Consider the following 23,713-nt stretch of genomic DNA (forward strand, 5'->3'; position numbering starts at 1 on the left):
ACACGGGTGCACTCACATACATGCAGGCAATATACTCATACACATAAAATAAAAATAATAAATAAAATATTAGAAAAAGGAGAACAGTAAAAATACTAAAAAAAATTCTTTTATGTGGGTTTCCACGTGGGCCCTGAGGCAAGGAACTTAATTCTTTGGCCAGTCTTCAGTTATATGGAACAAAGGGAGCTATAATAGAATCTATTAAAAGCAGTTAATCAGGACTGGTTAATCCAGATTCAGCAGTTAAGAGCGCTGACTACTCTTATAGAGCACCCAGGTTTGATTCTCAGTACTCACATGGTGGCTATGAACTGTTCTTAACTCCAGTTCTAGGGGAATCTAACACCCTTTTCTGACCTCCGCAGCATTGCACGACTTGGGTGCACTCACATACATACATGCAATACACTCATACACATGAAAAATAAAAATAATGAAAAAAACCCCAGTTAATCAGGCTGGGTGTGGTGGCTCACACTTTTAATCCCAGCACTCGGAAAGCAGAGGCAGGAGGCTCTCTATGAGTTTCAGGCCAGCCTGGTCTACATTGTGAGACCCTGTCTCAATAAAATAAAAAATAGCTAATCAGGGCTGCGAATGTAGTTGAGTTGAATGCTTACCTGGCATGCAGGAAGCCCTGGAGTCAATGTTCAGCACCTCATAAACCAGGTGTCGGGGTATACACCAGTAATCGTAGCATGTAGGAGTTAAAGGCAGGATGATCAGTTCAAGATCATCCTTGGCTATATAGTGAGTTTGAGGCCTGCCTGGGATACATGAAAACCCTGTCTCAAAAAAAAAAAAAAAAAAAAAAAAAGAAAAAAAGTTATTATAAAAGGAGGCAAAACTTTTTCTACAGTATTTCAATGATTTTATTTCTTTAGTGGGTTTACCTTTTTTGTATTGCCGAAGCTCAAATGTGGAGATGGGTTTGTAAGTGTATCTGTTGGTTACCTGCTAGCTGCAATATTGGATCAGCAAGTTGACCTGGGTATGGCCCATTAACTTGGGAGCTGATTGTCCATGTGATTGGCAGATGCCTTCCTGCCCAGTGACCTTACTCTGGCTTATCCGTGTCTGGGTTTACGATTTTAGCACAAAGAAGGTGTTAAATAATGTCTTCATTATACAAATAACTTGCTTCCATTACCTCAAATATAATTTGAGGGTTTGTGTTTAAACTTTGGATGAGAAATTAATTTTGAAAATTGAAAGTGTTCATTTTGAGTCTAGAAGATGAGTGTTTCCTTCCCCCCAACATTCTTCAGGTCTTTTCAGTGAAGACCACTGTGCCATAAATGTATTGTTCCATTGGTGCTTCAAGAATCACAAAGAAACCTCCTTGTCATTTTAGTGGACGTTAGCTGTAACAGTTCTAGTAGAGACCACTAAGTTATCCAGAGTTTATATCGAGAGTAAAAACATCCTGCTGATCTCAAGACCCCTGTCTGGTAGGTATTTCAAGCTGACAGAAATTCATCTGACTGGGGCTGGAGAGATGACTCAGTGGTTAAGAGTACTGACTGCTCTTGCAGAGGACCCAAGTTCAATTCCTAGCACCCACATGGTGGCTAACAACTGTCTGTAATGGCAGTTCCAGGGGATCTGACGCCCTCTTCTGACCTCCACTGGCATTGCACGATAAGGGTGCATCTACCTACATGCAGGCAATGCACTCATACACATAAAATAAAAATAATAAAAATTTTAAAAATATTTTATTTATTATTTTTATCTTATGTGTATGAGTGCATTGCCTGCATGTATGTGAGTGCACCCATGTCTTACAATGCTGCAGAGGTCAGAAGAGGGCGCCGGATTCCCCTGGAACTGGAGTTAAGGACAGTTCGTAACTGCCATGTGGTGCTGGGAATAGAACCTGGGTCCTCTGCAAGAGCAGTCAGTGCTCTTAACTGCTGAGCCATCTCTCCAGCCCCATAAAATATTTTTTTAAAAAAGAAATTCACCTCAGTGAGATGCCATTTAGTGGCCCTTGTTGAACCTCAGAGGAAAGAGAACCTGGAAGCCATAGATCTGTTTCAGACATGTTGTATGATCAGGGAACAGAGAGTAAGTGATTCATAAGTCACCCTGGCTCCTTGACCCTCTTAAGTCATTGAGGCAGGGATTTTGTGTCTAATTTGACTGTTTTGGCTTATTTCTATAAAACTTATGCAACTTTGTCATTCCTGATTTACTCCATGACAAACTCTGAGACTTGGGTTTTAATTGGTCCTTTCAGCCAACTTCTGAATATTCACACTCACCATATTTTTAAGCAAAGATGGACCTGCACCAGTCTTGGCTTCTTATATGTACTCTTGTTGCCCACTGGTTGCACAGCTTCATTCTTTTATCTCTCACACTTCCTTGGTTTTCTGCATGAACAGGTATATTCCATAGAAGTTCATGGGTGAATTACTGATTGTCTTTTCCTTTTGGTCCACCCAGAATCGAGTTTAGTTGAATGACGTGTCCTATAATTTTTTTTTCCAGGAAGCTGGATGACAATATCCGAACTGTTGTAAGAGGTCAGACAAATGTGGGGCAGGATGGGAGACAAGTAAGTAACTATTCTTCCTTATTAATTATAATCCTCTTAATTTCTTGAAGAACAAATAAACCAAGCGACGACAACAAACAAAATATGCTGCTGGTTGTGGTGACCCATGTATTTAATTTCAGCACTTGGGAGGCAGAGGTAGGCAGATCTCCATGACTTGAGATTAGCCTGGTCTTCATAGCAAGTCCCAGGCTAGGGCTACATAATTCGACCCTGTCTCCAAAACAACAGCAACAAGCAAAACAAAAACAAACAAGCAAGCAAAAAACAAAAACCAAAAAAACCAAGTGACCAAATTGTTGCTTTGTCTGTTTGCACTTTCTTATTGGTCTGTTCCACATACATGAATGACTTGTCCTCCCATGGCAGGGGTATTGCCCCCAGACGAGCCATGAACTCTCACTTGGTGTCAACCAGACCAGGATCATATGTCAATGCACAGCTCATCTAGGGCCAGTGACCTGCAAGCTACATTGGACAATGTGAAGTATCCTTATTTCAAAAATGTTTTATGGGGCCGGAGAGATGGCTCAGCAGTTAAGAACACTGACTGTTCTTGCAGAAGACCTGGGTTCGAATTCCAGCACCCACATGACAGCTAACAGCTATCGGCACTTCCAGTTCCACAGGAATCCAACGCCTTCTTCTGACATTGTATGACATGAGTGCACTTACCTACATGCAGGCAAAAAAAGAAAAAAAAGTTTTCTGTACCATGTCTAACTAAAGTTCCTATTTTTGTCTATCAGCTAAGTTGCTTGGGGTTTGCTCTTAGCTTGATTGCTGTAAGAAGTATTGATATGGGGCTGAGGAGATGGCTTAGTGGTTAAGAGCCCTTGCTTCTCTTGTAGAAGACCAGGATTTGATTTCCAGCATCCACATAGTGACTTAAAACTGCATATAACTCTAGTTCCATAGGATGTGATGCCCTCCTCTGGCCTTCACGGGCACTGGGCATGCATGTGGTACCCATGCACATATGTAGGCACTTGCATACACATAAGATTTTAAAATCTTTAAAAAACAACAAAAAAAGAAATATTTGTATGAAGCAGCTATAGTTTCTTGTGCCTGTCTTGCCAGCTAGCAGGTAATTGGATTCATTTTGTTATTTTTTATATTTTGAGGCAGGGTCTCATTCTGTAATCCTGGCTGAACAGAAACTCACTATGTAGACCAAGCTGTCTTCAAGCTCATAGAGATTCACCTGCCTCTGCCTCCAGAGTGCTAGGATTAAAGGCATTGTTCTTTAATATGTGTATGTGTGTGTGTGTGTGTGTGTGTGTGTGTGTGTGTAGAGAGAGCGAGAGAGAATTTCATACATGAATATTGTATTTACATTAGTTCCATCCCTCCTAGTCAGCCTCTGATTCTTCCCATGTCTCCCTGACTCCCTCCCAATTATAAGTAATTGATTATTACTGTTATGTATAAATACACACATTTATAAATATGTATGTATATATGTATTTATATAAAATGCACTGAGTCCATTCTGTGGTGCTTATGTGTACCTATGTTTAGGGCTGCCCATTTGGGCTTAGATAACCTCTCAGGGAGCTAGTCCTTGGAGAAAACTGATTTTTCCCTCCGTCAACATCCATTGATTCCTGTAGCTCTTCATCTTGAGGTGGGACCCTGTGAAATTTTCCCCATCTACATTGACATGTTAACTGGTTTTGTCATTATGCAAATCTTATTAGACTACCATACTATGGAGATTTCATGGGTGCTTCCCTATCATGCCTCTAAATGCGGTAGGTGTCTTGTCACTCTGGCTCTTACATTCTTTCTGCCCGCCTCTTCCATGATGTTTTCTGAGCCTTAGATATAAAGGTTGCATTGTAGATGTGCCACTTAGGGCTGGGCACTTCATAATCACTTAGTATCTGCATTTGACTGTTGTGGAACTCTGTAATAGTCTCTGTGGCAAAAAGAAGCTTCTTTGATGAGTGATGGGATGTACACTTGTCTGTAATATAGTATTTAGAATATAGTAAGAAATTATTTTGTTCTAGGGAAGTGACAGAAGTAGATCCTTCTCTAGGGTCTGTGACCTCTCCAGCCATGTGTACTTGGCTATGTTTTCAGTACCACACATGAATTTCCTCCCATTGAGTGAGCCTTAAGTCCAATTAGTCAGCTGATGATTACCCCCAAGAAAAAAGTGCCACCATTGCACCAATATAGATAATTTTCTGGACCAGTAATTTTTGTGGTTTGTAGGCTTTGCAGCTGTGTAGGATCCTTGATTGTTTTCCTCCCTTGGCAGCTTGCATAGTATCTTTTGATACTATCTATGAGAGCTAGTCTTTGTGGAGGAGGCTTCCAGGTCAGTTCCAGGTCAATTTCTCCAAGTCCTGTGTCTGAAGTATGTCTTGTCTTCAGCAATAGGGCCTTACCTTCAGTTCTAGGAGGCAATCAAGGGCTGTGGTAGTACCCTGTATTATTTTGGGAGTCTCTGATCAACAACTTGAAGGGAGGTTTCCCATGCCTGGCACTGTGATTTTTGTTATGTAGCCTTCATCTGTACACATGTACTCACATGTATATTGTATGTGTTGGTGTATTTTTTGATCTAGCCTCAGAGGGCTATTGAGAGGGGCTTGAAGGGATAAAAAAAAAAGCATGTGAAGAGGAGTTATTCTTCAGTGACTGAAGGGCCGGATGTTGTCTGTTAGCCATTTTCTTTTTTATTTGGATTCTTTTCTTCTGTTTAGGCCTCTATTTCAGAAATTGCTGTCCTACCAGTGATGCTGAGCATCCCTTTCTAGCCTTTCCACAGTGTCTGCTCCTCCCTAGTTCTGTTAGGTCAGGAGTGGACTGTTTAGTGCCTTCAATCCAATTATTTGTCCTCTGACTTTTTATGGTGCTGGGGATCAAACCCAGACAGGCATTCCACCACTGAGCCACATCCTCAGCCCTTGCTTTTTTAAAAAAATATTTATTGTTTTGATTTTATATGTATGAGTGTATTGCCTGCATGTGGGTAAGTGCACCCATGTCATTACAGTGTCAGAAGAAGGTGTTGGATTCCTGTGGAACTGGAATTACCAATGGTTGTTAGCTACCCTGCGTGTGCTGGGAATTGAACCTGGGTCCTCTGTAAGAGCAGCCAGTGCCCTTAACTGCTGAGCCATTGCTCTAGCCCCAGCCCTTGGTTTTAGAGACAGTTTTTTTTTTTTTTTTTTTTTTTCACTGTGCAGCCCAGGCTGGCCTCAAACTCCCAATCCTGCTTCAGCTTCCTGAATGTTGGGATTACAGGTATAGCCTACTATGCCCAGTTCTCTGTGGCAGTTTTTAGTAAAGCTAATTTCTGAAAATGCTCATTTTGCTGATTTAGGGTGTAAGAAAGGGTCTAATTCTATATGTAGAAATTTCCTCATATCCCGTATCCCTGTTTCTGTTGTTAATGGCTCACAGGTGTCTTGATTTTCTTTCCCATTTTTCTTTTTTTTTTTTCTGTTGTTGCTTTTTAAAAATTAATTAATTAATTAATTGATTAATTAATTAATTTACTTTGGTCTTTTTGAGACAAGGCCTCTCTGTAGCCCCAGCTGTCCTGAACTCACTATGTAGACCAGGCTGGCCTTGAACTCATAGAGATCTGCCTGCCTCTGCCTCCTGAGTGGTGGGATTAAAGTGCATGGGATTAAAGGCATGTGCCACCATGGCTGGCTTTATTTGTATTTTTATTGTGTGTCTGTGTACATGTTTTTCTGTATGTGTTCACATATGTACAGGTGAATGTGGTAGCCAGATATTGAGATCAGGTGTCTTCCTCAATTACTTTCTACCTTATATTTTGAGACAGGATCTCTTTTGAACCTTGAGCTTGCTGATTTGACTAAACTGGTTGTCTAGCAAGCCCCAAGGATCATTTCCCAATGCTAGGACTACAAGCATGTACTGCTTGCTATATCTTGCTTTATGTGGATGCTGGGGATTGAACTCATGTCAAGCTTGAGAACCACGTATCTTACCTATTGAGCCATCTCCCCAGATCCATTTTTTTATTAAAAATATTTTATTATTAATATGTATGAGTGCATTGTCTGCATGTGTGTAAATGCACCCATGTCATGCAGTGCCTACAGAGATCAGAAGAGGGTGTCAGATCCCCTGGAACTGGAGTTATGTTTTTTTTAGGCTCCTTGTGGATGCTGGGAATTGAACCTGGGTCTTCCGCAAGAGCAGCCAGTACTCTTCACTGCTGAGACATCTCTCTACCCATCCCCCCACTCACTTTTAATTTTATGCATCGCTACTTTTCCTATATTTCATGACTTTCTTTTCACTCTTAATATACCCCTTCTATTATCTATTAGTAAGTAGCCTATTTTCTTTCTTTTTATCACCATCAGTGTTTGTTGACATAATAGCTTCCTAAGACAGACCCTGTTTCCTAGACCCTTGCACGGTCTTCGTGTTGACTGCTTTGTTCTTGTCTACTAAGATCTCATGTAAACAGGAACCTTAGAGGTAATAAAGAGGAATAGGATACCCTCATTCTGCTGATCAGCTTTCCTTTTTTTATGTCTAATCATGTCATCTCCCTCTTCAGAATCCCCAGGACCTTCCAACCCTTTTTCTCTTTGCTGTGACAAGAAGCAATTTAAGGAAGGAAAGATTTATTCTGGCTTTCAGTTGGAGGGGCTCCATTTCTTCCTGACAGGAAAGAAATGACAGCAGAAACAGGAGGCAGCTGGTCACTTTGAGTCCACAGTCAGGACACAGAGCAAGAACTGCTAGTGTTAGTTCATTTTCTCCTTTTCATTCAGTCCAGGCCTCCAGTCCATGAACTGGTACTGCCCACATTTAGGGTGGGTCTTCCCACCAGAGTTAACCTGATCTAGATAATCCCTCACAGACAAGCTTGTCTTTTCAGTGATTCTAGATCCCATCAAGTTGGCAATCAGTATTATCAGTGTTCGAAATATTTGTTTTGCTTTCCAGCTTTTACAGTTCAAAGTCTTACATAGTTAAATAGGGTCAGCTCAGACACTACTTTTTTAAAATGATATTTTGTTTACCTCATCTGAATAGCACCAAAAGAATCAGAATTTCAAGCCAAAAGGAACTTGACCTTCATCTGGCCTACTCCTCATCTATGGAGGAGAAATTTGATGGCAACATCAGCAGTCAGATGTATATCCTTCCCATCTGTCACTCTCCAGCCCTCTGCTGGGCCTTCGACTTTTGTGGTCTCCCTTGACATATTAATGTATCTTGTCCTCTTGGCTAGTTTGTAGGGTTCTTGAAGGTAAGAACTATCTTTTTCATGTTTACAGTTAAGTGCACATAGGCCATGTGCAGCTGTATCAAATATTTGGTGTCTCTAAGATTTTTAATTGCAAATAACCAAAAACCTTTGGCCTTGACTATTAAGAACTTCATTTTAATCATGTTTGAATGTTTCTCTATTTGTGTGGGGGAATTTTTTTTTTTTCTTTTTTCGTGCTGGGGATAGAACTTGGGGTCTCCTGCATGCCAGGCAAGTGCATGTAGGTCTACCTGGAAGTAGATCCCCAGCCCTTGATTCACTTGTGAATAGGTCCAAGTTACTGCTATTTGGAATAGCACTGCTGTTTGGTGTGACTCAGCCTACATTTAGAACGATCACTAGAAATCTTAAAATACTTTGGAGAGTCTCAGGTATTTAAAATTCTAAGAATATGAAAATAAAGTAGATGACTCATCAGGACTTTCGTTGGGTCGTGCTGTGTGGACACACATCTTGGTTATGTTTTAATATGTGGGTCACAAAATAGCAGCATGGGAGAGTGAGACCCAGAAGTGGGTGGGCTGCAGGAATGTGGCTTTCCTTATCTTCATGTGGAAATGGGTTTCAGGTTGCTGCAGCAGGATGGGTAATATTTTAGAGAGCAAGACTGTATTTTCAAGTATGTTTAGATAACATTTCAATCTGTGATGGAATTTTGTATTCATCTCCTTAGAATCCAGACAGAGAGGAAGCCCAGAAGAAGTAATTGCTTTTCCTGTCACCCCCTCCATCTGTCTTTTCCAACAGTTGTAATGCAAGCTGAAGTGGAGACTTTCTTTTTTCCAGAGAGCTCTTGGGTCCTGTCCTTGTCAGCTCCTAGGGATGAAAGCTCGACTCTGGCAGTGTCTTGCTGTAGGGAGTCTCCATTTGACTGGCACAGACTTGGGAGAATTATGGGTATTCCAAAATAGTGAGTTTTATAGGTCAAGAGGCCCTGTGTTCCTCTTTTCCCTGGAACACAGGAAAAGTATGCTTTCAGAACTTGTCTCCTCAGCTTCTGAGGAGCACTAAGGAGGAGAGCAGCAGAATGAACAAAGGGAAGTTTTCCTTTCGTGAATTTAATCTTGATTGCATTCAACAAAAGCAGATATGCTTTTCAATCTGTGTAAATAAGGAGGTCAGGTTTTTTGCATATTCACTGTATATTGTTTGCTTTTTTTGTTGTGGTAGTGGTGGTTTATTTCTTGGGGCACAGGGTATTTGTGTAGCCCAGGCTGGCCTTGAGCTTGTGATCTACCTCCCAAGTGCTAGGTAATGCAGGTATGCCTGACTTTCATGATCTCTTGAAAGACATTTTAAAAAATTATTATTTGCATATGTGGGGCGGGGGCATGTGTGCCATGACATGCATGTGAAAGTCAGAGGGCAACTTTGTGGAGTAAATTCTCTCTACTTTTACTTAGGTTCTGGGGATCAAACTCCGATCCTCAGACTTGGAAGACAAGTAAGTGCCTTTACCCACTGAGCCATCTCACCAGCTCTTAAGACATTTTTAGCAAGAAAAAATTCTTTTGTGTTTGTGTTGTTGTACGTGCTTGTGTATGTATGTGTGAAATATATACATGTTCTTATGTTTGTGCACATGTGTGGAAGCCAGAAGTCAGTGTTTCTCTCCACTTTACTTTTTGTTTTTATTATTTTTAGATTTTGAGAGTTTTTTGTGGGGGTTTTTTGTTTATTATTTTTATTTTATGTGTATGAGTGTATTGTCTGCATGTGAGTGCACCCATGTCATGCAGTGCCATGGAGGTCAGAAGAGGGCTTCGGATTCCCCTGGAACTGGAGAAGCCACCATGTGGTGCTGGGAATCAAGCCCGGGTCCTCTGCAAGAGCGGTCAGTGCTCTTAACCACTGAGCCATCTCTCCAGCCCCCATTTGTTTTTTAAGACAAGGTCTCACTATATTAGCCCTGGCTGGCCTGGAATTCATAGTGAGACAGAGTCTAACTTAATGTAGCCCTGTCTGGTCTAGAACTTGCTATGTAGACCAGGCTGATCTCAAAAACCAAAACAAAACAAAAATTATTTGGGAAAAAGGATGATTTATAAATTAATGATATGGTGGGGCCAGATTTTGTTTCTTGACGTTTCTGGGCTACCAGCTGCTTGGTTAGCACTCTGTTGAGCACTTGGAGAGCCTTTAGTTGTTGACTACCTCCTGTGTGGGCCAACATGAACCAGTCTAGTCTATGACCTTTAACCATCCTGTGATGCTCTTATGAAGTTCATATGACCCTGAGTTCTCCTCATTTTTATCTGCTGAAATCATCAGTCCAAAGCGTTAATTAAATGCCCACATGTTTAAAACCTGTGGATAAAGTGAGTCAATTCAACCAACACATGATCTGATATGCTCTGAAATTCATACAGCTTCCCAAGAATTATAACAGACAGTGTGAAGATAGGTAGAGAGATAATGAAAAAGCAGGTTAGAAGAGGGAAAAATAGGCATTAAAATTCAAGAGGGGCCAAACTTTGACCAGTTCCTAGTAGGCTCACTGAGAAGCACTGAGGCAGGATCAGCTACAGGATTTCTGTCTCTTGTGTGCAGCTTGGCTATTGTGTGGCTGTCTCTTTGATCAGAGCATGACTAAGGTTTAGGAGGGCAAGAGAATTATTATCACCTTCTTTAGCTCTGCTCACCAAACTTGGATTTGGAAGATGCTTTAGACAGTTGTAGTGACAAGCTCTTACCCAGCTCAGGAATTCTTTCTATAGCTTCTCTGACAGTTCATGGTTCTGCAGAAGCTTGGATGTGTATATGATAGGGATCTTACTGCTTTGTTGGTCCATAGGACAGACTACTCCAGTTTGGTTCAACTTTAATTATAAGAAACTTCTCCCTTAGACTGAACTGAAATAGTAATACAGACCTTGTTGTAAACCTCATGGACCTTAATTCTGCCAACCGAACCATGGTAAGCCCAATCCTTTCTCCTTATTACAGCTTCTGAAAATTAAGAGTAGTTACTGTGTTCCTTTTCTAACAGCCAGCTTGAGTTTCCTTAACTCTGTGATGTAATTTCCAGAGCTTTTGCCATCCTGTCTCCTTGTTCTGGATGGCAGCATCCCCTTAGAATGTGATTCCCAGGGTAGACACTGTGTGAATCTGCAGAGGAACACTAGCTCTATTCTAGATGTTGTGAGAATTCTTTTCCTGGAAAGATGGAAACAGCATCTATTTCCTCATAAGGTCCCATCAACAAACCAAAGTACAATTCCACCAGAGTTCACCCTGAGAAACCAATGACTTTATTGTATTTACAGAGCATGAGAGTATGGGTGACCCCAAAGTAGTAAATTCTTCGCCCAGAATGGATGATGGCTTCTCCATAGCCCCATAGATAGAGCCTCTTCAGTTAACCTCCCCAAGCTTATATACTTCAGCTGCTCCTGAGACCCCCAAGGCCACATGCAGTTAGGGTAGAATTGCATACAAATGACTGGGAAGAACAGCTGGGATCTCGAGTAAGGGTCAGTGGCCCTCTCAACCTCTCCTTCTTTGAGGGAATGTCAGTAGTTAACAAGCCAACCGTGATGGACTCTTGTAAGCACCCAGCCATCTCATAAAGATGAAGACTGCTTTGCTCAGAGGGTTGTGTTATACCACAGACCATCAGGGGGTCTGTCAGTGCCCTGAAATTAACTGTAAAATTTTGTATGGATAGACATATTTCTGGAGAGAAGACAGTGATTTTTCTAGATTCTTTAGAGTCTTCAGTTCTTGAAATGTTTGGTGGTGCTGGTTAAGACGCTGTGCTCCCATTACCCGGGTTTGGTAGCTGTTTTGGCAGCCACATCGCCCTGTTGGCTTTTGTTGATTGCTAGTCACCTGCAACCTCCAGATAGAGGGTTGCAAGCATGGCCTCAGGGAAGAAAGCAGCCTAAATGGCTGAAGCTGGAGATTATGCAGTCCCTGTGCACCCCCCTGGAGAGTGAATGCCCTGCCTGAAGGAGGCAACCACATGTTGATTCTAGACTAATTGTCAGATCTGAATGCCAACCTTTAGTTGCTAGATCTGTCAGGGTTTTTGGGAGGTTTTTTGGACTTTCTGAGACAGGGTCTCTCTGTAGCCCCTGCTTGCCTGGAACTCATTATGTAGCCCAGGCTGGCCTTGAACTCCTGATCCTCCTGTCTATACTGCCTGAATGCTGGGATGACAAATCTATATCACTGGCTGGGCCTGGCTCAGGGCCATGTTTCTTGATCTTTCTGTTTCATTTTCCCTAGAAAAGGAAGTTAATAATACTTGCCTGCTTCACTTTTAATAGGGCTATCATGAAGATTTATGAACCAAATAAGGAAAGTGGGTTGTCTTCCAAGGAGAAGATACTGCTTTTCATCATAAAAATTAGCACATTGTCTAATTCAAGCATTAAAACAGAAATAGTGTTTCCTGAGACTGAACTAGGTAGGTGGTGGGACTTCACAGGATAGTGCTGACTTTCAGTATGTGGGGTTATGAGTTTGTTATTGGCAGTTTAATGGCATTTGTTTTTACCCTTCATCACTTTCAATTTATACTTTCAGTCTTTCTTGGGAATAAAATGAAGCCCATTGATTGATGAAAATTAAAGAAAATAAATGGCAATGGTTTATTTTTATTTCTTTTATTATATTTTTTATTTTATTTTATTTTATTTTATTTTTTTAAGACAGGGCTTGAGCTCACAGAGATTTGCCTGCCTCTGCCTCTCAAGTGTTGGGACTAAAGGCATATGCTAACATGCCCAGCTATTATTTTTATTTTATGTGTATGAGTGTATTGCCTGCCTACATGTAAGTGCACCTGTGTTGTGCAGTGCTCATGGAGGTCAGAAGAGGGCATCAGATCCCCTGGAACTGGAGTTTCAGACAGTTGTTAACTGACATGTGGGTGCTGGAATCAAACCTGGGTCCTCTGCAAGAGCAATCAGTGCTCTTAACCACTGAGCCACCTCTTCAGCCCTGGCAATAGTTTCTTAAAAATCATTTATTTTTATTTTATTGATTGCCTGTATATATACTGGTATGTGTATAGTGCTCTCAAAGGCCAAAAGAGGACAACAGAGCTGACATGTGGGTGCTGGGAATTGAACCCAGGTACTCTGGAAGATCAACAAGTGCTCTTGATGCCTGAACCACCTCTCTAGTCCCAAACAGCAATAGTTTTAAAGGCACTATAAATGTATTTTTTAATGGCAATTGCCAGTGGGGCATGGTGGCATACTTCTAAAATCCCAGCACCTGGGAAGCTGAGACAGGAAGATCATGAGTTTGAGGCCAGCTTGGACTACATAGTGAGGACCTGTCTGTAAATAAGTAAGTAAATAAATAGACAACAGTTTTCACTTGCTTTCTCTTCCTAAAGTGTACGTCCTTGAAAGTGATTAGGCTTTTTAAAGTATAAGCGTACATTTCCCATTAGTGACTGAGGATGGCTGGACACTCTTCCTGCCTCAGCCTCCACAGTAGCTGAGACTACAAATACAAACTATAACACCTGCTCGCTCCCCCCACCCCGGGTGTGTGTGTGTTTCTGTCTGTCTGTCTCTACTTTTTTGTGTGTTATACAAAATGTTTTCAGACAGAAATTACTGCGGTCTGAGCATGACTAAGGAGTGCAGACAGCATTGATTCATAGGGCACTACTGTGCAACTGTTCCTTCTTCGAGTTTTGTATTTTATTCATCCCAAACAGAAAACCTGTAACTGTTAAGCAATAGCTCACTTAGCCTCCTGGAACCTCTAATATCCTTTTTATCCCTATAGATTTGCCTAGTCTAGGTATGCCATATAAATGGAATTTCAACAGTGTTTGGCCTTTTGTTTCTGACCTATTTCACTTGTAAATGTCTTCAAGGTTCATTCATATTATACCACGTGTGATGGTTTGAATGAGAAATGTCTCTCAGTTAGTGGCATTGTTTGGGGGAGGTTATGGAACTTTTAGGACATAGAGCCTTGGTGAAGGAAATATGTCACTGGGGCAGCCTTCTAGCCTTACCCCACTTCCAGCTGACATTCTCGCCTTCCTTTGTGCAGCTGAGATGTGCTCTCTCAGCTTCCTGTTCTGGCTGCTTGCTGCCATGCCTTCCCGGCCATTGTGGACTATTCCTCTGGAACTGTAAACCCAAGCAAATCCTTCTATAAGTTGCTTTTGGTCTGGTGTTTTTCTCAGCAACAGAAGTAATTAATGCAGTGTTTCGGGACTTCATCTCCTTTATGGCTGAGTGCTCTTTCATTATGTGGATCTACGTCATTTTCTTTTTTCTATTCATCTGCTCAATCCCTGCTTCAATTCATTTCAGTAAATATGTAAGTGTAGAATTACTGGATAACTTCTCTTAATATTTAATGTCTTTAGACCCCTTTCTATATTGTTCAAAATGTTAATGTGTTTTTCTTTGTTTAAACACAGAATGCATTAGCATAAGCACACATCCTATTTTGCTTCATTTGATCTATACAGACTGTATGTTTCAGATAAGCCATCATTTTAAGCTTTTATGTACAGTGCCTAATAACAGAGATGCTCTCCCAACACTAAATAAAACCACTCTCCATTTTTCTTTCATTTAGTTAACAGGTCCATCCATTGGACTACTTCCTTCTTGACCATTGAAACACAAGTCCCACTTGTCTGTAACGTGATTATTAAAAATAGTTGTAGGAAACCAGTGGCAGGCAGGAACACTGGAGTTTATTATTCTTCTGTGCCATCCCCGTATAAATTGGCACTCTTCAGGGGCCAGCAAAGGAAGGTGAAGCATAGCCATTTGCCGTCTCCTTTTTCCATGTTTAAAGGCAGTCAGTCACAAGTTGAAACTGAAGTCTCTGCACCTAAAAGGGAAAATGCCATTCATCACTACTGTAGCTGCACTGGCTCTTCCCCAGGTCACTCTCACTTCTGATTACTGGTAGTGAGAGACTTTGTAAGGGAAATTCCATCCTTAGGTTGAGGCTGTGCCTTAGAAAAATTGTAGCAATTCTGCTGACAGGACAGAGTTTTCCTGGATCTCAAGTCTTTGACACAAGAAGCCATTCTACAATGCTAGAACAATGGATGGAAATTTGAAACCCTGTCTTGTGTTAAGAACTTGGCCTCCTTTTTCTCTTCCTTTTTAGCTGAGTATTTAGAGCAGCACAGGCTCAGGACTGTGGTTGTTCTGTCAGTGTTTCCATTAATAACTCCCGATTTTCAGGAGTCTGTAATAAAGCTATAAATTTTCTTTTGTTCTGATTTGGACTCCCAGGTCTCCTTTGGGAAGAGATTCATTTTGCAAAATCAGAGATCTTGCTTTTCTAGTCTGTTTCAGTTTGGTGTTTTGGTATTAAAGCTTTGTTGGTCTCCCTGTAGTGTTAGAACACAGGTGCTAGAATTCCGATTTCTTTTTTCCTTTTGTTTTTTGTTTGTTTTTTTGAGACAGGATCTCCCTGTAGCCCCAGCTGGCCTAGAACTCACTATGTGGACCAGGCTAGTCTTGATCTCACAGAGATCTACTTGCCTCTGCCTTCTGACAGTGCTGGGATTAAAGGCATGTACCACCATGCCTGGCCCATTGTTTTTCCTTTTAAAAATATTATTAATTAATTAATTAATTAATTAATTTTTGAGACAGGGTCTTCCTGTAGCCCCAGCTGGCCCGGAAGACTATGTAGGCCTTGATTTCACAGAGATCTGCCTGCTTTTATCTCCTGAATGCTGGGATTAAGGGTGTATTCCACCAGGGTTGGGGAGATGGCTCAGCAGTTAAGAACACTGGTTCTTCTTTCAGAAAACCCGGGTTCAAATTCCAGCATCCACATGGCAGCTAACAACTATCCATAACTCTAGTCCCAGGGGATCTGACAGCCTCTATGACACACATAGACTAGGCTTGCATTGAACTCACAGAAGTCCACTTGCCTCTGCCTCCCAAGTGCTGGGATTAAAGGCATGTACCACCATGCCAGGCTCCAAATACTATCTTTTATGAAGCAGGAGAAGATACTATGAAAGCACGAGGACCTGAGTTCAAATCCCTGGCATCCATGCAAAAAGTAAGAGTATGGCCACAGTGTGTGATTGTAATGCGTTGAAGGATGGAGACAGGATGAAGCTGGCTGGGGTTTGCTGGCTCTCAGCCTAACTTCAGGTTCAGTGAGAGACCCTGTCTGAACAGAATAAGTCAGAGCATGATAGAACAGAAGACCTGATGTCCTTTTCTGACCTCTGTGGAATACACAGGCGTGTCCATGTATACACATATGCATATGCCAAATACATCTCTCTCTCTCTTTCTCTTTCTCTCTCCTGCTCTGTCTCTCTCACACACACCAAAATGAATAAATATGTAAATAAATATAAAGCAGGAGAATAGGTAAACTGAGAGGCCTTCATTCCAACTCAGACCTAATTACTAACCTTTATCTCTTTGTCATACTTGAACTAATTTTTATTTTTTAAATGTGTGAGTGTATTGCCTGCATGTATGTGAGTGCACCTGTGTTGTGCAATGCTGCGAAGGTCAAAAGAGGGCTTCGGATTCCCCTAGAACTGGAGTTAAGGACGGAGTTAAGAACTGGAGTTGTAGCCACCATGTGAGTGCTGGCAATCGAACCTGGGAAATCTGTAAGAGCAGTCAGTGCTCTTAACCGCTGAGCCATCTCTCCAGCCCCTTGAACTGGAGAATTTTTTAAAATTTTAGTTATTGTTATTGTATGTGTAAAATGTATGTGTATGAGTGCATGTGTACCCATGTCCTGTCATGCATAAGGAGGTCAGAGGACAAGTTTTAGAAGTTGATTCTCTCCCACCCTTTTGAGGCAGGATCTGTCTTGTTTCTGCTGTGCTGCTCTAGGGTAACTGGCCCTTGAGCTTCTGGGAGATTCTTCTTTCTGTATGCTGTTGTGGAATGCTGCATTACAGATGGCTGCTACTGCATCCAGCCATTCTTCCTTTTTAAAAAATGTGTGCTCCAGGGCTGGAGAGTTGGCTCAGCGGTTAAGAATACTGGTTGTTCTTGCAGAAGACCCGAGTTCGAATCCCAGCACCCACATGGCGGCTAACAACTGTTTGTAACTCCAGTCCCAGGGGATCCTACAGCCTCTTCTGACCTCCGCAGGCATTGCATGACCCGGGTGCACTTACCTACAGGCAATACACACACACATAAAATAAAAATACTTAAAAAAAAAAAAAGTGTGCTCCAGGGATTGAATGTAGGTCTTTAGACTTGCACTGCAAGTGCTTTTTATCTGCTGAGCTGTCTCACCAGCCTGAACTTTTCTTGTTCCTATTTACCTGGGAGGATTGCTTACTGTTATTCCTTTGGTACACTGTAGGCCAACTACTACTTCTGTTATGTTAGAAATGTATTCGTTTTCAGCTAGGTATGGTGTACATGCCTCTGATTCCAGCTCTTGAAAGACTGAAACAAGAAAGTCAAAAGTTCAGAGTCTGCCTGGGCTCCATAGCAAGTTCAAGCCCAGCCTGGGCAACTTAATGAAACCCGTCTCAAAAATAAATACTGGGCATGGTGGCTCACACTTGTAATTTCAGCTTTCAGGAGGCAGAGGTAGGAGGATCAACTTAAGTTCAAGGTTAGACTGGGCTAAATATCAGGTTTTACCCCATTTATTTATTTTGCCCCCCCCCCTTTTTTTTTGAGACAGGGTCTCCCTGTAGCCCCAGCTGTCCTGGAACTTAATGTAGACCAGGCTGGCCTTGAACGCACAGAGATCCGCCTGCCTCTGCTTCCCAAGTGCTGGGTTTAAAGGCATGCACCACCACGCCCAGCCTTATTTTGCCTTTTTAAAATTACAATACTTATTTATTTTGTGTGCAAGCATGGGAGGGGAGCATGAGTGTACTATGTCATGCATGTGGAGTCCAGAGGAGTCAGTTCTCTTTTCACTGTGTGGGTCCCAGGATCACCAGGCTTGGCAGCAAGTGTCTTTACCCACTGAGCCATCTGACCAGTCCTGAGTGCCTCTTTCCTAAACCACAGATCTCTGAACAGGCAGTAAGCTCAGTCCCTATGCATCTCTTTAAGTACTAGTAATTGTATAGCAGTTCTCAAAGTGCTACACAGAAACCCTGGGAGTCCCAACACCCTCCAGAGAATCCTCAAAGAGAAACTATTTTCATAATAACACTAAGATGTTTACCTTTTTCCATGTACCTTGGAGCTGAAGAGGAGCTCAATGATCCTGGCACCAAGATGAGTGGCATTCACAAACCAACTGGAGAAAGTGGCTGGGGTCTTACTAAGCCAGATGTTAAAGAGATTTACAAAAATGCAAAAAATGCCACCCTGTACACTAGTATTTCTAAGTATTTTTCTTTTTTAAAAAAAAATTAAAAATTTAATTTTCAAAATACTTTATTATTTTTATTTTATGTGTATGAGTGTATTGCTTGCATGTGTGTAAGTGCACCTGTGTCATGCAGTGCCTGTGGAGGACAGAAGGGTGTTGGATCCCCTGGAACTGGAGTTGGTTGTTACAGATGGTTGTTAACCACCATGTGCGTGCTGGAAATCAAATCCCGGTCCTCTGCAAGAGCAGTCAGTGTTCTTAATCGCTGAGTCATCTCTCCAGCCCCTTTACTATTTTTATTTTATGTGTATGAATGTATCACCTGCATGTATGTAAGTGCACTCATGTCATGCAATGCCCATGGAGGTCAGAAGAGGGCATCAGGCTGGGAGTGGTAGCATATGCCTTTAATCTCAGCACTCATGAGGCAGAGGCAGGTGGATTTCTGTGAGTTCAAGGCCAGCCTGGTCTACTTAGGGAGTTCGAGGCCAGTGGAACTATAGGGAGACCCTGTCTCTAAAAGACCCAAAAACCAAACCAAAACAAAAAAAAAAACAAAACAGAAGAGGGCATCAGCTCTCTTAGAGCTGGAGTTAACGGATGGTTATTAGCCACCACTTGGGTACTGGGAACTGAACCCAGGTCCTTTGCGAGAGCAGCTAGTACTTCTGACTGCTGAGCCATCTCTCTAGCCCTTAGTTTTTACATTTAACATCTCAGACTATAATTTATCTCTAGAAGTTCAATTGGGTGGTTTACGTTTTTGTAGGGCACTGGTGAAGGTACACTGGAGCTGTAGAAGAGTGCTAGAAAAATGATAGAAAACATCTTGGTTCCTGGGAATGGGAAAGGTCCAGTGTCAAGGCCTGGGTGCTCAAGACCAAGGAGGTGGGAAGTCCATTCTTAAGAATCGGTCCTCCCGAGACTAGAAGCTACAAATAACAGAAACCTCCTCTGACCCACACAGAGGCAAAGCCACTGCCATGCACAGCCTGGGACCTCAGGAGTGGGGGTTGTGGGGAATGCAGACACTCACTCAGAGAAGGCTGAAACTGCTGCCCAACATCGGGAAGTCCTCCATCCTCCCATCTGCTCCACCATCAGCCCACCACCAGAGGAATGTGGAACTGTGGCTCGTGGTTGGAGACCACAGCTCCAGGTTCACAGGATGGGACCATAGTTCCAGTTCATGGGAGAAGACCACAGCTCCAGGCTTATGGGAAGGGATGATAGCTCCAGGTTCACAGGAGGAGACCACAGCTCCTGGTTTGCAGGAGGGGACCACAGCTCAAGACTCATGGGAGACAACCATAGCTCCAGGTTCATGGAGGGGGACCATAATTTCAGGCTCGCTAGAGGGGTCATAGTTTCAATTACGCTGGTTCCTACTCCATTGCTCTGTCCATATGATTATACTTGACATTTTGACTTCTGTGCAGTAAGCAGAGGCAACAATTAGTTGCTGACTTGAATTTCTCACTAGAGAAACATTAATATTGGAGAAAACCACTTTATGCCTTTGCTCAGCGATACAGATCAATTGTTTTCTCTTTCATGGTCCAGGATCCAGTTGGCCTTTTTGATGTCTGCTGTTTTTAGATCTTCCTCCAATGTCAGGGGGAACAAGTGATGAGACATTTTTTTTTTTTTTTTCTGGTCTTTTTGAGACAGGGTGTCCCTGTAGCCCCAGGTGGCCTGGAACTCACTATGTGGACCAGGCTTACCTTGAACTCACAGAGTTCCATCAGCCTCTGCCTCCCGAGTGCTGGGATTAAAGGCATGCACCACCTTGCCTGGTCTGTGGAGTCACGTTTTAAGTCTTCTGAAACATGAAGGTCATTTCCCACTTAAAACTCCCCACCTTCATTGTGCCCTGGACCCTTAGGGAGTACACGCTTGGATCTAAGGGGCACTAAAGGCTCCTTGCCATCCTCATCATTGTCATTGCTGTTCACCCCCTTGAGCCACTTACCGTACAGCCTCTCATGTCCATGCCTCATTGTAGTGAGATCCACTACTGCCATGGTTACTCTGGCTCCAGCAGCCATTCCCCCTACACCTAGTCTTGGCTCTGGCCCTATTTTGATCTTTTTTCTTTTTTGTTTTTTGGTATTTTTGAGACAGGGTCTCCCTGTAGCCCCAGCTGACCTGGAACTCGCTCTGTAGACCAGGCTGGCCTCGAACTCACAGATATCCGCCTGCTTCTGCTTCCCGAGTGCTGAAATTAAAAGCATGCACCACCACACCCTGGCCCCTATTTTGATCCTTTTTTTTCTTTTTTTTCGTCTTTTTGAGACGGGTCTCCCTGTAGACCCAGCTGGCCTGGAACTCGCTCTGTAGACCAGGCTGGCCTCGAACTCACAGATATCCGCCTGCTTCTGCTTCCCGAGTGCTGAAATTAAAAGCATGCACCACCACACCCTGGCCCCTATTTTGATCCTTTTTTTTCTTTTTTTTCGTCTTTTTGAGACAGGGTCTCCCTGTAGCTCCAGCTGGCCTGGAACTCACTATGGAGACCAGGCTGGCCTTGAACTCATTATTAGGACTGGAGAGATGGCTCAGCAGTTAAGAGCACTGGTTATCCTTGCAGAAGACCTGGGTTCAAATCTCAGCACCCACATGACAGCTAACAACTGCCTATAACTCCAGTTCCGGGGATCCGATGCCCTCTTCTGCCCTCTGTGGGCACTGCACAACATGGGTGCACTTACTAAGACACATATACTCATACACATAAAAATAAATAAATAGAGCAGGCATGGTGGTGCACGCCTTTAATCCTAGGACTCAGGAGGCAGAGGCAGATGGATCTCTGTGAGTTCAAGGCCAGCCTGGTCTACATAGTGAGTTCCAGGACAGCTGGGGCTACAGGGAGATCCTGTCTCAAAAATACAAAATAAATAAATAATAAATAAAATAAGTAAATAAAAAGATTTATTAGTGTTGGGCATGGTGGTGCTCGCCTTTAATCCTAGCACTCGGGAAGCAGAGGCAGGCAGATCTCTGTGAGTTCCAGGCCAGCCTGGTCTACATAGTGAGATCCAGGCTACCTGGGACTACAGGGACACCCTGTCTCAAAAAAAGATGAAAAAAATCAAAATAAGAAAGACTTATTTTTATTTATTTTAAAAATATTTTATTTATTATTTTCATTTTATGTGTATGAATGTATTGCCTGCATGTATGTGAGTGCACCTGTGTCATGCAATGCTGCAGAGGGCTTCGGATTTCCCTGGAACTAGAGTCCAGGATGGTTTGTAGCCACCTATGGGTGCTGGGAATTGAACCCGGGTCCTCTGCAAGAGCAGTCAATGCTCTTAACCACTGAGCCATCTCTCCAGCCCTGATTTATTTTTATTTTTGTGTGAGTATGTGCACATGTGCTGGTGCCAACAGAGACCAGAAGAGACTGTCAGATCCCCTGTAATTGGAGTTACAGGTGGTATGAGCTGCCTGTTGTGGATGCTAAGGACTTAACTCAGGTCCCCTGGAAGAGCAGCAAGCACTTTTAACTGCTGAGCCATCTCTGGAGTGCCTAGTTTGGTCTTTTGAGATGGGGTTTGTCTTAGTTTGTTTCTCCATTGCTGTGACAAAACACTCTGACCATTACCAACTTGGGGAGGAAAGGGTTTATTTGTCTTACATCTCCCAGGGAGCCCAAGGTAGGAACTCAGGGCAGGAACCTGGAGTCAGGAGCTGGAGAACAGGCCATGGAAGATCACTGCTTACTGACTTGCTTCCCTGGCCCCTGCTCAGCCTACTTTCTTATGCAACACAGGCCTACCTGCCCAGGGGTGACACTGTCCACAGTGGGCTGGGCCCTCCCACATCAAACAACAATCAAAAAAAGTACTCCACAGACATGGCCAAAGGCCAGTTCAATGGAGGCAATTCCCCAATTGAGGCTCCCTCAGCCCAGGTCTGTCAAGTTGACACTAAAGCTATCCAGCACAGGGTTTTATGTAGCAGAGTTTGTCCTTGAGCTACTGATATGATCCTCTTGCCTTTACCTACCAAGTTCTGGGATTAAATGAATGTGCTACCACATCAGCAGACTGTACATTCTTAATTTTTGAGATCTGGAAAACTCAGGACTAGCAAGTGGTACTGAAACCTGACCACAAGATGCTGATTTAATCACAAGAAATTTCCAAAGATCAGAATCTCCAAGTGTTCAGTTTCTTACATGCACTTATAGACAGAGTCTTAACGCATATGGCCAATATGCCACACATATACATATACTGTATAAGTCTAATGGCTAATGTGCCACATGCACATATACACATAGTGTTGTGAGGCTAATGGCTGATATGTCTTTGGTGGTGGATTTGCCATAAGCAAAGCCCCATTTGGAGTTGCTTTCAGAACATACATTTTGAGTTTTTTGTCCATTTGGCTCTGTAATGCTAATGTTTTATTGCAATATAAATGTTTACCTTACATTCTCAAATATTATTACATATATTACTTGAATTTCACAAAAGTGTGAATTAGACCACATAGATATTATTTTACAGATGAAGAGATAGCTCAGAAAGTACGTTCTGTGGCTTGCTTAGTCATGGATCTAGATTTTCTTTTTCTCAGTACAACACATATTACTCTCCATACCAAATCCTTGCTTCCCTCCTTCCTTTTTGTTACATTTTTAAAAAAATTATTTATTTATTGTGTGTGTGTGTGTGTGCGTGTGTGTGTGTGTGTGTACGTGCTATGGCGTACATGTGGAAATCAGGACAACTTGTGGGAGTTGGTTCTCTCCTACCACCATGTGGGTTCCAGAGATCAAACTAGATTGTCAGGCACCGTGGCAGGTGTCTTTACCTGGTGAGTCATCTCTCTAGCCCTTCCCTCCCTCCTTCTTTTTCTCTTTCTTCCTTTCCTTCTTTTTCTTCCTTTCTTTTATTCTTTAATTTTGTAATGCTGGGTGTGATACCCACAGCCTCAAACATGCTAGACAAGTATTGTACCACTGAGCTAAAACATAGCCCCAAATTGTCTTTTGAAACAATGTCAAATGCTTACCAGTAGATTTGGGAGCCACTTTTTCTTGTAGAGCCTGAGAAGTAAATCAGTACACAAGGGAATCCCAACAGTGGCAATGCCTGTGGCCTCATTCACCAGCTTTGTCTCTCCCAGCACAGTAGAGAAACAACTGAGAGAGGAACCCAAGTATGAAAAGAGAGCCATGTGTCTACTATACACCTGCAAGTTCACTGTATACCCACAGTACTAAAAATTCAGGAGCCACTGAGATCCAGAAGGGAGTTAGTGAAGTGGAAGAGGGCACATTCAGATGAAGCCCCAAGGACATGCAGATCATATCCTTTTGAAGGGACACCAGATGTTGACATGAAAGGATGCTCTCTCCTGAATGACACCCATAGCATAGATGAGTATTGCTCAGTGACTAGAATGAGAAGTAATAGTAAGACACAAGGAAATAGAATGAAGCATGTGACTTCTGATTTGGCAGCTGGAGGCCTTGGCTATTTGCAGGAAGTTGTCCTTTGTTCAATTTGGACAGTTGTTCCTTTCAGTGTGCCCCATTTCCTAAAGGATTGGATTTCTGCACCTTT

The 23,713-nt window shown here is 42.5% G+C and overlaps 1 protein-coding gene across 2 annotated transcripts in view; it reads left to right on the plus strand.

The window, feature by feature from the left end:
• Positions 1-23,713, plus strand: part of Vps53 (VPS53 subunit of GARP complex) — a 182,014-nt gene that overhangs the window by 27,114 nt on the left and 131,187 nt on the right. For both annotated transcript variants that reach the window (XM_008828753.3, XM_017797063.2), the window contains exon 4: positions 2,500-2,566. In XM_008828753.3, coding sequence (XP_008826975.1) covers positions 2,500-2,566 — 67 coding nt within the window. The remainder of the gene's footprint in view (positions 1-2,499; positions 2,567-23,713) is intronic.

Source organism: Nannospalax galili, unplaced genomic scaffold, assembly GCF_000622305.1.
Source record: "Nannospalax galili isolate Female #2095 unplaced genomic scaffold, S.galili_v1.0 scaffold212, whole genome shotgun sequence".
Classification (NCBI taxonomy): Eukaryota; Metazoa; Chordata; class Mammalia; order Rodentia; family Spalacidae; genus Nannospalax; species Nannospalax galili.